Genomic DNA, 16,520 nt, shown 5'->3' on the forward strand with positions numbered 1-16,520 from the left:
CTCAGGTAGATGGAGAAGCTCAGCCAATCTCAAGGGCTCCGAGGCAAAGAAGGCGGGACGAGAAGAAAAAGTTTAGGACAGGAGCCCTAACCAATCGGGCGCCTAGCTGCCTGAGCGACGGCCACCAGCATCCACTTGGAGACACCGCCCTGAGTCGGGGGCATGGTTAGTAGAGAGTGAACTAATCCGAGACGAGGGAAGACAAATTTGAGCCACTTAAAACTAAGAAGGCGGGAAGGGGCGGAGCTCTCCCGGTGGCTGCTCGTTGGTGGGTGAGGGTCAGCTTTCTCTGCTAGTTCCCACCCTCGGACTTCTTAGCCCCTCGAATTCGAGAGAGGCTCAGGGAGTTCCCGGAGTAGGGCGAAGAGGTATCACCCGAGAAGGCCTGGGGTCGAGACTCTAGTTGGACGAGGTGCTGGAAGCTACCGGGTGGGCATCGAGGAAGCGGAGGCTGCCTAAGGGGCGGGACTTCCGGGGAGGGGCTTTGTGGACGGGGCGGGGCCTGCTGCTACGGTTAGGCCGAGGGGCGGAGCTAAAAGTAGACCACTGGGTGTGACCTGGGAGAAAGAAGGGTAGTAATGTAAGGGAGCATCTTGGGGTCGGGATGCTGCTGCCAGAGGCTTTGGGGTGGCAAGTAATAGCTCAGAGCTGACGTTAAGATATATAGGGAGGTTACCTACCCTAACCCACTTTCCTCTCTTCCCAAGGGAGCCACTGGAGAGGATCTTCCTAAGGTCCCTTTCCCTTTGTGGAGTGCTATGGAGTTCCCAGAACACAGCCAGCAGCTGCTGCAGAGCCTCCGAGAGCAGCGGTCCCAGGGTTTCCTTTGTGACTGCACCGTGATGGTGGGTAGTACCCAGTTCTTGGCTCATCGGGCTGTGCTGGCCTCCTGCAGCCCATTTTTCCAGCTTTTCTACAAAGAGCGGGAACTGGACAAGAGGGATCTGGTGTGTATCCACAACGAGATTGTCACAGCCCCGGCCTTTGGACTGCTTCTGGACTTTATGTATGCTGGCCAGCTGGTCCTGAGGGGGGATACCCCTGTGGAGGATGTGCTGGCGGCTGCCAGCTACTTGCACATGAATGATATTGTCAAGGTGTGTAAGCGGCGGCTGCAAGCCCGGGGCCTGGCAGAGGCGGATAGTACCAAGAAGGAAGAAGAAACCAACTCACAACCCCCTAATTTGGAGTTTTTGTCCAGCACTTCCCGTGGTTCCCAGCCTTCGTTGGCATCAGCAGAGACATCAGGGCCCTGGGGCAAAGGGGAATGGAAAGGCTCTGCAGCTCCCTCACCTATCTGTCCTCCAGATGAGCCACCGATGCCAGCTGGGGCTGACACTACACAGCCTGGCGTGGAGGTTGAGTCATCGCATCTTCGGGCACCTCCTGTACCAGTGGCTGATGTCTCTCTTGCCAGCCCCAGCAGTTCCACAGAGACCAACCCTGCAAACTACTTCTCTGCGGGCCTCCCAACTGTTTCAGTGGAGCCACTGGCTCCACTTGATGTGGGTTCTGAGAGCCTGAGGGTGGTAGAACCAAGGGCAACTGGAGGACCATTGCAAGGCTTCTATCCTCCAACTTCAGTTGCAGTCCCAGTTCCATCCGAGGCTCCAGCCCCCGCGGAAGCTGAGCTGGTACAGGTGAAAGTAGAAGCAATTGTGATTTCTGATGAGGAGCCTGACGTGTCAGAGGAACAGCCTCGAGGCCCCGAGGGACTCTTCCCTCCTGGAGGAGCCATGTATGGTGGACAGCCCCCCCAGCCAGAGGCCTTTGAGGAGCCACGGGCAGCAGGATTGGAGGAGGTGGGGCCCAGTGACCACTTCCTGCCGCCAGATCCGCACCTACCCTACCATTTGCTGCCAGGTCCAGGGCAGTATCATCGAGGACTGGTGACCTCGCCCCTGCCTGCTCCACCCGCCCTGCATGAGCCACTCTACTTGCCTTCTGAGTATGAAACAGCCCCAGGAAGCTTTGGGGGTTTTACTGAGGATGTTCCTACTTGCAAGACATGTGGGAAGACCTTCTCATGCTCTTACACACTGCGGCGTCACGCCACAGTGCACACGCGGGAGCGACCCTACGAGTGCCGCTACTGCCTGCGCAGCTACACACAGTCAGGGGACCTGTACCGCCACATCCGCAAGGCTCACAATGAGGACCTGGCCAAACGCAGCAAACCGGATCCAGAGGCTGGCCCCGTCCTGGGAACGCAGCCCCTCCCTGGCTCCCCGACCGCAGACAGACAGAACAGCAGTGTTGGAGGGCCACCCAAAGATTTTGTACTTGGCTCCAAAAACTAACATCCGGGAGAGCATGAGCCGATGCCAGGCCTGCTCTTGCTGCCACCAGGGGGCAGCACGGAAGGTGGAAGCACCTGATTTCCTCTGCTGAGGACGGAATGAAGATTCTGCCCAGGCTGAAGGTTCCTACCCTTTTCTTTTCCCAGCCAGAGAGGACTTTATGGGTATTGCATCTCAGCCAACTCCTCGCCGCCCTGGGAATTTTCCTGAGATGTAATCGCTTCTCACTCTGCATTTTGGACCATAAAACTGGCAGTGAAAGTATTTCTCTGAACCGGTTGGCTGGTTTCTTCCACAAACCTGCATGCCTCCTGATTTTTTCATAGCTTTCCTCCAGGCTTTTTAGGAATCTGACACCTGCATTTGGGGTAGGGGTCAGGTTGCTTAGGAGGAAAAAAGTGAGATAAGTAGAGGGTAATGTAGACTTTACTTAGGAAAAGTATACGAATTAGGTTATTTTACACAATTAGGGTTTATTGTGGGAGAAGGCAGTGGCAACCCACTCCAGTACTCTTGCCTGGAAAATCCCATGGACGGAGGAGCCTGGTAGGCTGCAGTCCATGGGGTCCCTAGGAGTCGGACACGACTGAGCGACTTCACTTTCATGCGTTGGAGAAGGAAATGGCAATCCACTCCAGTATTCTTGCCTGGAGAATCCCAGGGACGGGGAAGCCTGGTGGGCTGCCGTCTTATGGGGTCGCAGAGTCGGACATGACTGAAACGACTTAGCGGCAGCAGCAGCAACATGGTTTATTGTTGTATTTGAGCTCCTGTGTCCTGGGCTGTATTGGGGACTTCATATACACATTTAATCCTCAACAATTTTTGAGGTATTATCCCTCTCCCCATTTTTTTCCCCACAGACAAGGAAACTTGAGACTGAACAATCTACGTTAACTTGTTCAAGGTCACAGAACTAGGTAAAGCGCAGGCCAGAATTTGAACCCTGGCTTATGACATCATGCTGGTTTAAAACTTTGTTGAAGATGGTTAACTTTGAACTAGAAGCTGTTTCTTTTTTGAGTGTTGGGTTTTGTTGCCTTACCCCTTTCTGTCTGCTTTCCATGTAGAAAGACTTGGTTGACTGTTTCAACGACAAATACCGTATTAATGACTTGAAATTTTTGCCTGCATCTTATATGTGTATTGAGGTCTCTGAAGACGACAAACTGGAAGGCAGGAAACACTACCGTGGTGGTAGGTGTGGAGGTTGAGGGCCTGTGAAATGGAAATGCTGGGTACTTGGGAAAACTAAAGCAAGAAACACTGGAAGAGAACCTCAGAGTTCATCTAGTCCAACTTTCTCACTTAAAAGGTGTGATGATAGCCTAGACAGGTCATATCACTCATCTATGATCACACAGGTGTTACTGGCAATAGAGATAGCAAAGAAATGGGAACTTGGGGGGTTGATGTGGCATGGAGGATAAAGCATTCTAGAAATCCAGGAGAAGGGTCTGCCCCTGCCTGTGGTAGAGTGGTATTTGTACGATGGACCAGAGGGCTCCCCACAAACCCTTTCTCTTTGACACATAAGGAACTGAGTGCAAAAAAAGCAGGAAGGAATATTTAGATGAAAATATGAGTGAATTTCCTGAATTTCTTCTCTTTTTGGATTTATTACATTCAGCACTGTGAACTCTTACTAGTAGGCTACTGTTTTTGAGTCATAGGAAGGAGACAGAGCTGAGCAAATATTTGGTCAAAGAAAGTTCCTTACCTGGTGCATTATGGAGAGCAAAAGTTGATGCTTAACATTTCCAAGGTTGGGAGTAAATTCCATGCCTTTCGTTTTCCTTGTGTTGGAATAACCTTTGTATCTTTCAAATGCCTAATTTTATTTATGCAAATACATTACTGCCTTAACTCCTTGGTGAAACAAGGCAAGATGTACATAAACCCAGTAAGAGCTATTTTAGCTGAGTGGAGCACCTTTTCCAAAGTCTTTCCTAGAGTAACTATCACGTCAAACTGCCTATAAGAATCAGTTGCCTTTAAAAGAGTGAACTTTATGATTGTGAATTATCTGTCAATTTTTTAAAAAGACATGGGGCTGGGGGTGGGCGGGGGGAGGAGAAATCGGTTGCCTCAGAATGGTTCCTAAAAGCAAGGCATAATATGTGTATATGTATATATCATGTATATAATTTCTCTGGACATCTGGGGGACACAGGAACCATTGTTACTGTCTTGGCCAAGTGCAATACAAACTAAAGAGGATCTGTTACTTGGTGACATTCTCTCCTGAAGAGCATTTATTTTTAGTTCCCAGCATGGAATGCTTTCTTCATTGGAGGTAGCAGCTAGGAATTTGTAAGACATTTAAAGCAGCAGCCAACACACTTACTGCCACAGTTGCCTCTCTTTATCCATCTGCTGGACACCAAGAACGGTTTATGCCTGTCCGTAGAGGTGTGATCAATAGAGAAGTTTCTCTGGTTTCCACTTCTCTTGACGGCCCCATCCATGGATTCAAGGAGACATAGGTCAGCTCATCTAACCTCTAGTCCAACACTGGATCCTCCTTTTGCCAAGTGTTGAACCTCTGCTTGAAAGAGAACTCACTATCCCTAAAGGAAATCTATTTAACTGTTGGGCAACCCTTATCACTGACTAATGATTACTTCTACTGAGCCAAAATCGGCCTCCAATGGTGGGATGGATCAGGCCCCAGGCTACTAAGAGTTTAACCCCAAGAAGTTACTTGCTTTTGAGCTCCAAGCTGATTTAAGTTTTCAGACAACCAACCTTTGCTCTTCAGTTTTAGAAACATATTCCTAGCTTAGGATTTCACATCTTTTCTTAATTGGCTATAAGCATATGCCTTCACTTGCCCTTAGCTTCACAATACTCACCATTTAGCCCTTCACATTTGATTTCAATTTCTCCAAAGCCAGCGATTCCAAAGATGATTTACTTGGTTATATACTAATACTTATTTTTTTTTTTCTAATACTTATTTTTATGGTTGGTTGGTTGTTTTGTTTTTTTGGGCAAATGATATAAAGTGCTCTAAAGTCCCCACCTCAATTTTATCAGTAAGCAATTTCAGCATGCCATCTCTAAAAGGACTCTTAAAGAAGAAAAAAGAAAAGGACCAAATACCATGATCACTTGGGTCAGAAGATACCCTAGAGAAGGAAATGGCAACCCATTCCAGTAATCTTGCCTGGGAAATTCCCATGGACAGAGGAGCCTGGTGGGATCCAGTCCATGGTGTCAGAGTCGGACACGACTGAATGACTAAACCAACAACCACTATGATCACACCCAACAAAACTGATAATTCCTGTTCAGAGCTTCCTGATTGTCCCATACTTTTTTTTTTTTTCCTCAAATCAGAATCCAAATTCTAAGGGTTTTAGGAGCTCTGTGCCAGGACTTCGGAGGAGACCTATACATATAATTTTTTTTCATTATTTCAGTCTTATAAACTTAGTTTTCTTCAAATAAGAATCCAAAGTAGAGTCATATTTATTTGGTTGATGTGTCTCAAACCTCTTTTTAAGATATAAAATCCCCTCTCCTTTTCCTTGCAATTTATTGCAGAAATTGGTTTTTGCATCTTATGGTTTCAGTCTGGGGTTTGCTGATTACCTTCCCATGATATCATTTAACATGTTCCTCTGTCCAAAAATTCCTTTCAAAATATATATTTAAATAAAATGTTGACTAAAAAGTAATATAGGTGTGTGTTATTTTGGCAAAATTGTAAAGATAGTGGGTATCAATTTGGCGGAATGCCATTCTTAATTGTTCCTTATGTGCCAAAGTACGAATCTTCACATCACCATGAATGCTTTCTCTAAAATCAAACCCTCAAATCCTGTGTGGAAACCCTTAAGGACTGGTAAGGTGCACTGCTTCCCCCTCCACAAACTTCTGAGTACACAGATTTAGCTACCTGATTTCTTCAGGATGTGGGCTGGGCAGGCCTCCTCCAGACCCATATCTGACTGCCTACCTTTGTCCACTTTCCCATTCATTAGCATCTTTGTTAGAGCTGGCCTTCAAATTAAAGACCAAAATGTAAGTCTGACCACTTTGTCTCTTAGTAATGCAAAAAAAGAAAAAAAAAAAAAAAAAGATTAGTACAATATACATCTACAATACATTTTTAAATATCAGCTTTATTTTTTCCTCATTGATACAGAACATAGCTTACTATAACATCAAGTCTTAGTGGGGAAAAAAGAGAAAATCAGAAAGCAAAACCAGCCCCAAACAAAGATAACACACAACCATGACATAATTTGGCAACAGTCTAGGCTTAGAAATTTAAGAAGCTTGGAAGAGGACTAAAATATTCCTCTTTTGTTAGCTGTGTCCTTGGACTTAAAAGACTATTTGGTATAAAGACTTTTTGTTATAAGCTGATGGTTGTACTATTTAAGAGTACAGGGAGATACAAAGAGGAGCCTAGTTCATCAAGAGAGACACATTACTGATTAAGAGAGAAGAGCTCATGTACACTTGGCAAGACCAAGAAGTTTTTGTCTGTAAACTGTGTTTATATGATGGCTAATGACATGTCCTTATTCCTTTCATTCATAAATACAGAGGCAGAGCTATTATGGCCTCATCTACTCTTGTACAACTCATACATTGTGGACATTAGAATAAGTGTGCAGAATGATAAAGGTGCTCCGGTTGAGGAAGCCTCCTACGGAGCCATGGCTGTACCAGATCTGCAGCCTGCACCTGTGCCCAACAAAGCTTCCAGAAAGTTCTGTCGGTGCTTAAAAGGCACAAAGGAAAGAGAACCTTTCCTCACTGTTTCCCTCCTCTTTAAGGAATGGAGTTCTTACAAAATACAAGGTGACAGGTAAAAAACAGATCTATGTTTCTATCCTGCTCTTTGTCGCGTTGTTTCTAGAAGACTTGGTAAACTCTTGCCTTTCTTAGAGAAATGAGCATCCTATAGGTATGCAACTTAAAAATTCAAGCGTTTACAAGTTTTCTGGCATGAGGTCTTTTGAAAGGTTATAAAATATATACTTAGATGCTTGACTCCAGGGGTTTTAAGACAGAAGGGTTTAATAAAAAAAAATAAATAAGTATACTATATTAATGATCTGAGTGTGAGCAATAGCAAGGCTACAATAGTTAGAAATTATCAAGAGAAACAAGAGGAACTAGATACTTTTGTGGAGGATAAAGAATCTCAATGTATGTGGAACATTAAGAAAAAGGAATTAATGAAGTAGTTACTTTTAAATCTTTCATTTTGAGGCATGTGGGTCCAATTTATTATTGTCTAGTTTTACAGTATGTATTTGCCAGTTTGTGACCTGTGTAAGGGCTTCCCATTTTGGCTTTAGAAATCTGAGGAAACGAAGGGAAAACATTCCTTTCTGCCTGTCCTTATTACTTCATCTTCTGCTAAGCCTTATCCGTTGTATATGACTACATCTACCAACATCTATCATCAAAATCTATGCCAGAGCTATGATTAATCCACCTATAACTGATGAGTGTTTTCTGGTTGTATTTCTCAAGGCAAATGTTTCTGATATATAATACCATATATTAAAAGCCATATAAATAGAAAGATGGGGAAACAAAAACACAGCCTATGTAAGTGATAGAAGAGTTTGTGCAGCACTAGAAGCAAAACAGAAGTTCACCTCAGTCAGAGGTGTGGGGGTAATTTCTCTTGCTGAGGCTCAGGTTTCCCTTTGATGGGTCTCTAATGGTTCATCTAAGTTCAAGTGGAGGAGTATCTTTCTTCTTTTAACCAAACATGCCCAGGTAGAGCTGCTTCTCTTTCCGATGGTAGCTGCTGAGTTCCAACTGTGTCCGCTGAAGGTACCTCCGGACGTTGGCGTCTTAGAACAGGACAAAGGAGGCAATCAGAGACAGACCCGTAATTGTGCGTCCAGACAGGAGAGGACTGTGAACACCCTTCCATTTCTGAAAATTTCTAAGATCTGCGTATATCACAACTATTCTATGCAACGTACATTTCCTTCATTAATACCACTTTTAATCTCTAAAGAATCTCGTACAGGGACTTCCCTGGTGGTCCACTGGTTAAGAATCTACCTTCCAACGCCGAAGGTTCGATCCCTCATCAGGGAACTAAGATCCTCTCTAGTTGTGGCACAGGGACTTAGCTGTCCCACAACATGTATTATCACCTATTTTCAACAACATGTGGGGCAACTGAGTCCCTGTGCCACAACCAGAGAGGTCACACGTGGCAATAAACCCTGATGCAGTCAAATAAATAAATATATATTTTAAAAAATTATTGTACAAGGCTGAGCTGGTTTCTAACTTAATAATGAAAAGCATCTGAAGAAACAGTAATTTTAAGAGCACAGCCTCTAAACCTACTATACATGGATGGCAGTTAATCTGTGTACCTGAAAGAAACATGAGCAATGGTTCATATTTTATATCTTTATTAATTCATGACTTTTCCAGGCTTCCCTGGTGGCTCAGATGGTAAAGAATCTGCCTGCAACGCAAGAGACCAGGGTAACTAACACTTTAATGACTTTTCCATTCAATTAGAGTGGTGCTGCTGAGTTATTTTACGTTTGGGGACCCCTCACTTCAGTAGCTGCTCTAAGCCATAATGCAAAATGGGAGACAATTTTCAGAGCTGAACCACCAACACAGGAACAAGTTTATCATTCTCTTAACAATATCCTTTTTGCCTTGGAAACAAGCCTCAAGTTCTCAGGATGCCTGTTCTTCTAGGTCATACCTGGGGTTAGCTGAGCTAAAGGATGAAAGGACAGTCATGCAAAAGCCAGACCTCAGCTGGAAAACTGGTAGAAACAAGGATTATCAAGTTTATTCACTGGAATCTAGATCCTATTTTAGTCTCCATCTAGGAACTGAAACTTGGAATTCATGAGTAGAAGGTCTGTTTGTTATACATCGTCATACACCTTTTTATACTTTTTAAATACTGAACGTGTGAATATATTATTACTTATTTTCACAATTCAATACATTGGAAAATGAACTAAAATCCTCTCCCACAGATACTACCTCAGTGGGACTATTTTTTGTACTTCCCACTTCAGCCCCCTTCTCTCACCTTTTGGCTTCCTATTGACAGCAGCCATGAGGTAGTGCCGGGCCTGGTCATAGTCCTGCAGGTGGAAAAAGGCCACTCCAGCCCGATACAAGGCCTTGGCATTATCAGGCTGCCGCTCCAGGACTTTCTGGCTGTATTCTTTCACCCGTTCATAGTTTACTGGTTCCATCTGAAGGAGACAGGCTAATGGCAGCAAACGGAAGGAAGAGAGAAGAGGACCTTGTTACACGATGCCCCATCGCCCAACACAAGGAAGCACCAAATCCAGGATGCTACAGCAACACTCACTCACCCAGCAAATGCATCTGCATGTCCACCGTGCGCCAGACATCATGCTAGCCACTGGGGATACAGCAGTGGATACAAGTTTTACACACCTCACGGTTTACTTCACTATCTGTCAAATGCCCATTGCGTGTTGGGCTGGCCAAAAAGTTTGTTTGGGTTTTTCTGTAAGATGTTATGGAAGAACTCGAAGTTTTTGGCCAACCCAATACCTAGCGTGGGTCAGGCCCAGCTATAAAAGTTGATAAGACTAGGGCTTCCCTTATGGTCCAGTGGTTAGGAATCCGCCTGCCGATGCAGGAGACACGGGTTCGATCCCTGATCCGGAAAGATCTCACGTGCCACGGAGAAGCTAAGCCCTTGTGCCACCACTACTAAGCCTGTGCTCCAGAGCCTGGGAGCTCAACTACTGAAGCTCGAGTGCCCTAGAGTCTGTGCTTTGCAACAAGAGAAAGCCACCCAACAGAGAAGCCCGAGGCACCACACCTGGAGAAAAGCCTGCGCAGCCACATTAAATCAATAATTTTTAAAAAGTTGATTAGACTATACTTTAAATTTATGGGGACTTTCCTGGCGGTCCAGTGGTTGGAACTCTCGGGGGGCAGGGGTTTGATCGCTAGCATGCCACGTGGTGAAAAAAGAAATTATTTAAAACTCTTCATTGTCTCTCTTCTACTCAAGGCTCTCTGTCTATCTTGACTCTCCCATTTCACAATTCTTGTCCTGAAGTCCTAGTAACAACAACGACTGCCATTAATAGTGTGAGTAAACAGTAAGCACTGTGCCAGGGGCTTGTTTAATCTTCTCATCCACCCTCTGAAGTCAGTATGTGTTAGCATCTCCATTTAATGGATGAAGAAATCAAGGCTCACAAAGGTAAAGTAACTTGTCTAGGATCCCACAGCTTTTAGGTGGAATGAGTAAGAAATCTGAACCAAAGACTAACTCAAAAATTACCCTTCTCAATGATGATATATTATCTCACAAATTCCTTAGATAAAAGGATGGGACCTCAAAATACAAATCTGTGTAGGAGACAATGTTCAGGTCAATGTTCTGTCTTTCTGTAATTAAGAAGGGAAATGCATTTCCTGTTTAACAACTGTGGGAATTACACACAGCATTATTAAATCATGTGCTGGGAAGGAAGGAGTATCAGGGCTGTATCTGCGTCCCTTCTACAACATCCCCACCAAGTGGCCATATGGTTCATACTTAAGTATTTCCCCAGCGTCAGCTAACCCATCAATGATGGGTTACCATGATGTAACCCATTGTTCCTTCATTCTACAACTAGTTCTGGGGTAATGACCATGTGCTAGGTGGAGGCAGGAGCAGGAGAAAAAGAGGAACAAGACAGACACCTTGGTGAGTGAGTAGAGCTTGCATCCTAATTCCCAGGCAGAAGGAACACACTAACAAATTCACTTATTTATTAGTGCTTTGTGGAAAATAGAACTGTACTGGGACAGAGACTGAATGAGGTCAGAGTGATGCTTGATTACAGAAGGCGTCCCTGAGAAAGTGACTTTTGGGCCAAGATCTGAATGACAGGGTCATTCAAGGGACAGGGCATTCTAGCCAAGAGAAGAGATCCTACCCAGCCGGAAGGTGGGTGTGTGCTTTGTGAATTCAGTCTACGGAGGAGCCAGATCACGTCAGGTTGTGCAGGTGAAGGTCAGAGTTTGAATATTTTCCTAAGTACAATAATATGCCATTGGAGGGTTTTAGCGATGAGGTCTGATTTCTTTATCTATGAAGTAGGGAAAATCATTACTACCTTGCAGAATTTTTGTGAAGGTGAGAGGTACTATAAATAAACTGCCCAACACATAAATTTCACTCTCATGTAAGTGAAATTTCTTAATTTTAGTGAGTCTTTAGGAAACATCTACCAAGCGCCTCCAAGCAGAGGGTCTACAGATGGATAAGCCAGTCTCTGCCTTCAGGTCCACCTGGACAGTCAAGATGAGTATGTATCTCATTTCCTTGATTTCTGACCAATTCCCCAAGGTGTATTCTATTCTCTAACATACAGTATTCTGCAATAAGAACTTAAGTACAGAGGCTTCCCTGGTGGCTCAGTGGTAAAGAATCCACCAGCCAATACAGGAGACATGGGTTCGATCCCTGATCTGGGAAGATCCCACATGCCAGAGCAAATAAGCCTATGTCTCACAACTATTGAGCTTGTGATCTAGGGCCCATGAGCCACAACAAGAGAAACCACCCCAATGAGAAGCCCAAGCACCTCAACTAGAGTGGCCCCCGCTCGCCAAACTAGAGAAAAGCCCTCGAAGCAACAAAGATCCAGCACAGCCACAAAAAAGTTGGACTTGCCAGGTTTAATTTTAGCTCCACCACTTACTAGATGTTCCTTAAATCTACCTCAAAGGATTGCTATGATACTTAAGGTTTATATGTATATGTGTATCAAGGGCTTATACATGGCATTTCATAAATGTCACCTTAATGAGCCTTCCCTGACCACTACCATGCCTACGGCACTCACTATTCCCATTTTCTTTCTTTTGGCTATGCCACGCTGCATGTGGAATCTTTGTTTTTCCACCAGGGATCGAACTGGCACCCTCTGCTTTAGAAGCGTGGCGTCTTAATGACTGGACTGCCAGGGAAGTCCATACACCCATTTTCTGCTTTATCCGTTTCCACATTACTTATCATCTTTGTCAACTACAAATTGGTGCTTGCCAACAGGAGGAGGCTGAATCCTGGGCTACTGCAGCTGTAGGCCTTGACACGCCCTGAGGGAGTTCAGAATGAGGCACTTTGTGCCCCAAGAAAACAGGTCTTTAGATTGAACTCCCCCTTCACGAAAATCTTATATACTAACCTCCCCACACTGCCTCTTTGGAGCAGTTTTTTTTTTGGAGCTGTCTGAGGTGCTGTCTCCTGGGCTGCAGTCCTCATTTTGCCCCAAGTAAAACTTAACTCAAAACTCTCTCCTTGTGCCTCATTTTCAGTCAACATCGTCTAATACACAAGTTACTTCTTTTGTTAACTATCCATCTCCCCATGACAGCAGGGACCTTTATCTGTTTTACTATACTGCAATATCCTCAGTATGCTGCTACTGCTACTGCTGCTGCTAAGTCACTTCAGTCATGTCCAACTCTGTGCGACTCCATAGACGGCAGCCCACCAGGCTCCCCCGTCCCTGGGATTCTCCAGGCTTCAGAACACTGGAGTGGGTTGCCATTTCCTTCTCCAGTGCATGAAAGTGTAAAGTGAAAAGTGAACGTGAAGTCGCTCAGTTGTGTCCGACTCTTAGCGACCCCATGCACTGCAGCCCACCAGGCTCCTCCGTCCATGGGATTTTCCAGGCAAGAGTACTGGAGTGGGGTGCCATTGCCTTCTCCAATCCTCAGTATATCAATAAATATTAATTTATTCAAAAAATAATTACTGAATGAACTGAAATAGTAGCTACTATAATTACGGTTACTTGAGTCTAAGAATAGCTTTGGACACACATTGTAAAACAGCTAGAATTTCACCAAATCATTGAGGACCAGGGTAGTAAAAAGGAAAAAAATTTAAACAATGATTACAAAGTGTATACTTCAAAACAAACTTAATTAGCTCTATGGTTACTTTGCCTGCCACAGAACAGACTTCAGAAGTCTCCTTTCTTTCAGCAGATGAATCCTAGTGATACTAACTCTGGACTATTTCTCCATGCAAGGCCAGCTGGATATGGAAGGTACAAGTTACCCAAGGTATCATCTAGCTGCTTTATATAGGAAGCAGGAAAATGAGGAAAAAGCTATCCAAAACATCTAAGATGGATGACTTACACCACCAGCTGAAGCAAGTGCCTTCTTTCCTAAATTTTAAATATTAAAGAAACAACAGTCTAAACATAGGTTTGATACTGTGCAGGGTCTTTGGGGCTCCTGGGCACAAGGGCTTTGTGTCTGCCATTTCTTCGATTATAAGAAACAGTCTGCATTCAGCCTCTACGACCTTCCCTGAGGTCTGAAGGGCAGACTCAAGCAATTGTTAATTAGGGAAGGGTGGGGCTGGGAGACCAAGGAGAAACAGTCAAGAGCAGCCTTGAGGCAAGGTCCTGTTTCCCCAACAGACAGTCTCAACAACATCTTAAGCTATTTTGTGGATACAGAAACGACCTCCAGGTGGGAGAAGTTAACAATTAACAATGGTATGCCACCCAGGAGCAGTGTAGACCCCAGACCAGCTGAACTGGAAGGTCAATGATGCTTAGCCTTACTTACTTCACCACCAACCCATTAGAAAAAACGTCCATGAGATGATTACATTCTTTGGACAATTTATACAAAACCTCACAGTATCTTCCCCAGGTGGGGACTCGTGGTTTTGAGGGCAGGAGCCTGCTCTGTTCCCCTTTGCCTGGCAAAACAAAAGAGCTATTCTTTTCTACTTCACCCAAAACTCTGTCTGTGAAATTTGATTCGGTACCAGTGTACAAACAAGCTGAGCTCAGCATCAGGTTCAGTATTTTCTCTGTGTGTGTTAGTTCCTCGATCGTGTCCAACTCTTTGCGATCTCATGGACTGTAGCCCTTCAGGCTCCTCCATCCATGGGATTTTCCAGGCAAGAATACTGGGGTGGGTTGCCATTTCCTTCTCCAAGGGATCTTCCCGACCCAGGGATTGAATCCACGTCTCCCGCATTGCAGGCAAACTCTTTACCGTCTGAGCCACCAGGAAGTCGTGCAAAATTTCTTAAACCTATTAGCCATCACCTGGGAGTCTGATAGAAACGCAAATTGGTACACACAACTCACAAACCTCAGACCTATTAGATCGGAATCATGGTAGGCTCAAGAAGTTGTGTTTATCAAACTCTCCAAGTGAAGTCTAGAAGCACCGAAACTCAATTAGAGCCCCATAGATTGAAAGTATATTGCAATTCATGGTAGAATAACTAGATAACGACAGAAGAGCCGTCAGTGTTTTTCCCAATATTCTCAAACTTTCATATACCGGCCTTGACACTGTACCCTCCCGTCGGCCCTGTTCTTACCAGCCAGGTTGTTGTAGCAGTCTGTCTGGGTGGTGTGAAGTAGGTTTTCTTGTTCAGGTGTGAGGGCCGGGCCCTGAGGTCCCAGATTAGGTATCGGGGAGGGCAGACTTGGATCCAGACCCCGCAGCTGCAGCAGAGCTCGATGGTACCCACTTACAGCATCCCGGTACTTCCCTTCCCGGTAACACTGGTTCCCTTTCTCCTTGTACAGCTGAGCCTCCTGCAGGCGTTTCTCCATAACTCTGTCGCCCAGTGCTCTTGAGGAATTGGGACGTGAAAGAACAACCGAAGCTCTAGGAATAGGAGCGAAGCAACGAATTTTGGCAGCTGACTTAAAACAGCAAGGAAATTTTCCTTCTCCAGGAGGCCTCTCAGGGAATAACTGCTTGATTCTACTACAGCCCCTTCCTTTCTTCTCTACAGTTACTTTTTAATCTCTCGAAGTGCAAGCATCTGATCAGGAAGTAGATGTGGGAACAGCAAAGCCTGAGATTAATTGATTTCCCAAAGCGGCGACTCCCGGGTAAGAAAAAAACACGAAAACTATAACGCAGTAACTAAAGAATCGTGGCCCGCGTCTGAACGCCGGCGGCTCTTGTTTCCTCCTTTCGTTCGGACACACCTCCCTGACTCGGAAGCGGAAGGGAGTAGGCGGGAATAACTGCTAAAAAGGGTCTAGGGGGTTTGCCTCCATCCCAGCTCTTTGTTTGCCCTTACTCAACAGCATTCGTTGACTTCTGGGCCGGGAGTTGGAGAACCGAGGTGAACGCAGTCCGTGCACCCCAACCACAGGCCGATGGTGGTACAGCCGTAGCGCCGCCCAGCTGCAAGCCCCCTTACCACCAGCGGCCAGCTCCCCGCCCGCCTGCAACAGGCCAAACCCGTAGTCTCTTCGCCGCACTTCGCTTTACAAGCCGGGAGCACGGAGAGGGCAGGGTCCAGCCTCCCGAGAGTTTGATGTCTGAAGGGTCGCGCGCATTGCACCACGCGCCCAATCAGAAGCGGCCCGGGAAAAGGAATCCCACAGACACGACCCCGCCTCTCTAGCCTCCCCTGCGGACCAACCCAGTGGGGAGAGGGGAATACCCCTGGCTGCTTCGCCAATTGAAAAAAAAAAAAAAACAAAACTGCAAGATCATAGAAGACCAATCAGAATTGCAGATGACGATTCAAGCTGGCCAATAAGGCGAGGTCAGAGTGTGTGTTGCTGGGTAGAAGTTGAAGGCTTGAGGAAATAGGAGCGCTTGGGTTAACTGTATTTCTTGGGTTTGTAAAGTCCTTTTGTTAACTAACCAGAAAGACAATTGCCAGCAGGAGTTCACGTTTCAAGATTCTCCTTTCTTCCTTTCTGGCTTTTTTCCCCTCAAGAAGTGGCTGCATGTATAAACTAAAGGACAAAAAAATAAATAAACTAAGGGACAGAGACTAGCTAACAAGCCCTAAGACGACAGCACGATCGGATCAGACGGGACTGGCGGTGGCGGCGGGGGGGGGGGGGGGGTGACGGAGTGGGAGGCGCGTGTGGCGAAGGAGCGCCAGGCGGCTGCGCAGCCCCGGCTGGAAGTACGGAGAGTGGGGTACGCACACGCCTCGTTGCGACGAGGCACTTGGGCCGAAGCCAGCCTTTCCCCGACTCCGGATCCGGTGCGGCTGCGCCGTGAAGCCGCCGGCGGCGATTGGCCTAGGGGGCGAGAGGGGCGGGAGGTAAACGGAGGGAAGTCCGTCGTCCTGGGCGCGCGCCGCCCGCCCGCCCGCGGCAGAGAAGCCGATGGTCGGCTGGAGAGGAAGCAGCTTCCCGCTGCGTTGTTTTGGGCTCCGGGGGCCGAAAGGGGGAGGGAGGAAGGGCGATAAAT

At 46.0% G+C, this 16,520-nt stretch overlaps 2 protein-coding genes across 5 annotated transcripts; one reads left to right on the forward strand and one right to left on the reverse strand.

The window, feature by feature from the left end:
- Nucleotides 1-540: 540 nt before the first annotated feature.
- Nucleotides 541-2,564, forward strand: ZBTB3 (zinc finger and BTB domain containing 3). The gene is given in 3 exon segments (XM_086383426.1): nt 541-580; nt 708-2,282; nt 2,284-2,564. Coding segments are annotated over 2 exon segments (1,632 nt in total). The 5' UTR covers nt 541-580; nt 708-758; the 3' UTR covers nt 2,392-2,564.
- Nucleotides 2,565-6,410: 3,846 nt separating this feature from the next.
- Nucleotides 6,411-16,389, reverse strand: TTC9C (tetratricopeptide repeat domain 9C). 4 transcript variants are annotated; one of them, XM_086383471.1, is made up of 4 exons: nt 16,253-16,389; nt 14,668-14,960; nt 9,355-9,537; nt 6,411-8,128 (listed from the first exon to the last, which is right to left on the reverse strand). In XM_086383471.1, the coding sequence occupies exons 2-4, from the start codon at nt 14,903-14,905 to the stop codon at nt 8,034-8,036; spliced, it is 516 nt and encodes a 171-aa protein (XP_086239597.1). In that variant the 5' UTR covers nt 14,906-14,960; nt 16,253-16,389; the 3' UTR covers nt 6,411-8,033. The 4 variants fall into 4 exon arrangements, with proteins under 4 accessions (XP_086239597.1, XP_086239599.1, XP_086239598.1 ...); XM_086383473.1 differs by lacking the exon at nt 16,253-16,389 and adding an exon at nt 15,385-15,794; XM_086383472.1 differs by lacking the exon at nt 16,253-16,389 and adding an exon at nt 15,390-15,761.
- Nucleotides 16,390-16,520: the final 131 nt, after the last annotated feature.

The sequence above is a fragment of the Bos grunniens genome, chromosome 29 (genome assembly GCF_055505025.1).
Source record: "Bos grunniens cultivar Pamir isolate PY7600 chromosome 29, Bosgru_T2T1.0, whole genome shotgun sequence".
NCBI classification, from domain to species: domain Eukaryota; kingdom Metazoa; phylum Chordata; class Mammalia; order Artiodactyla; family Bovidae; genus Bos; species Bos grunniens.

Coding starts and splice junctions, on each gene's coding strand:
- TTC9C (XM_086383472.1), bottom strand. Junction 9,538..14,667: donor CTGCTACAACAACCTGGCTG/GTAAGAACAGGG, acceptor TGCTGCCATTAG/CCTGTCTCCTTCAGATGGAA. Junction 8,129..9,354: donor TGTCAATAGGAAGCCAAAAG/GTGAGAGAAGGG, acceptor TCCTGTTCTAAG/ACGCCAACGTCCGGAGGTAC.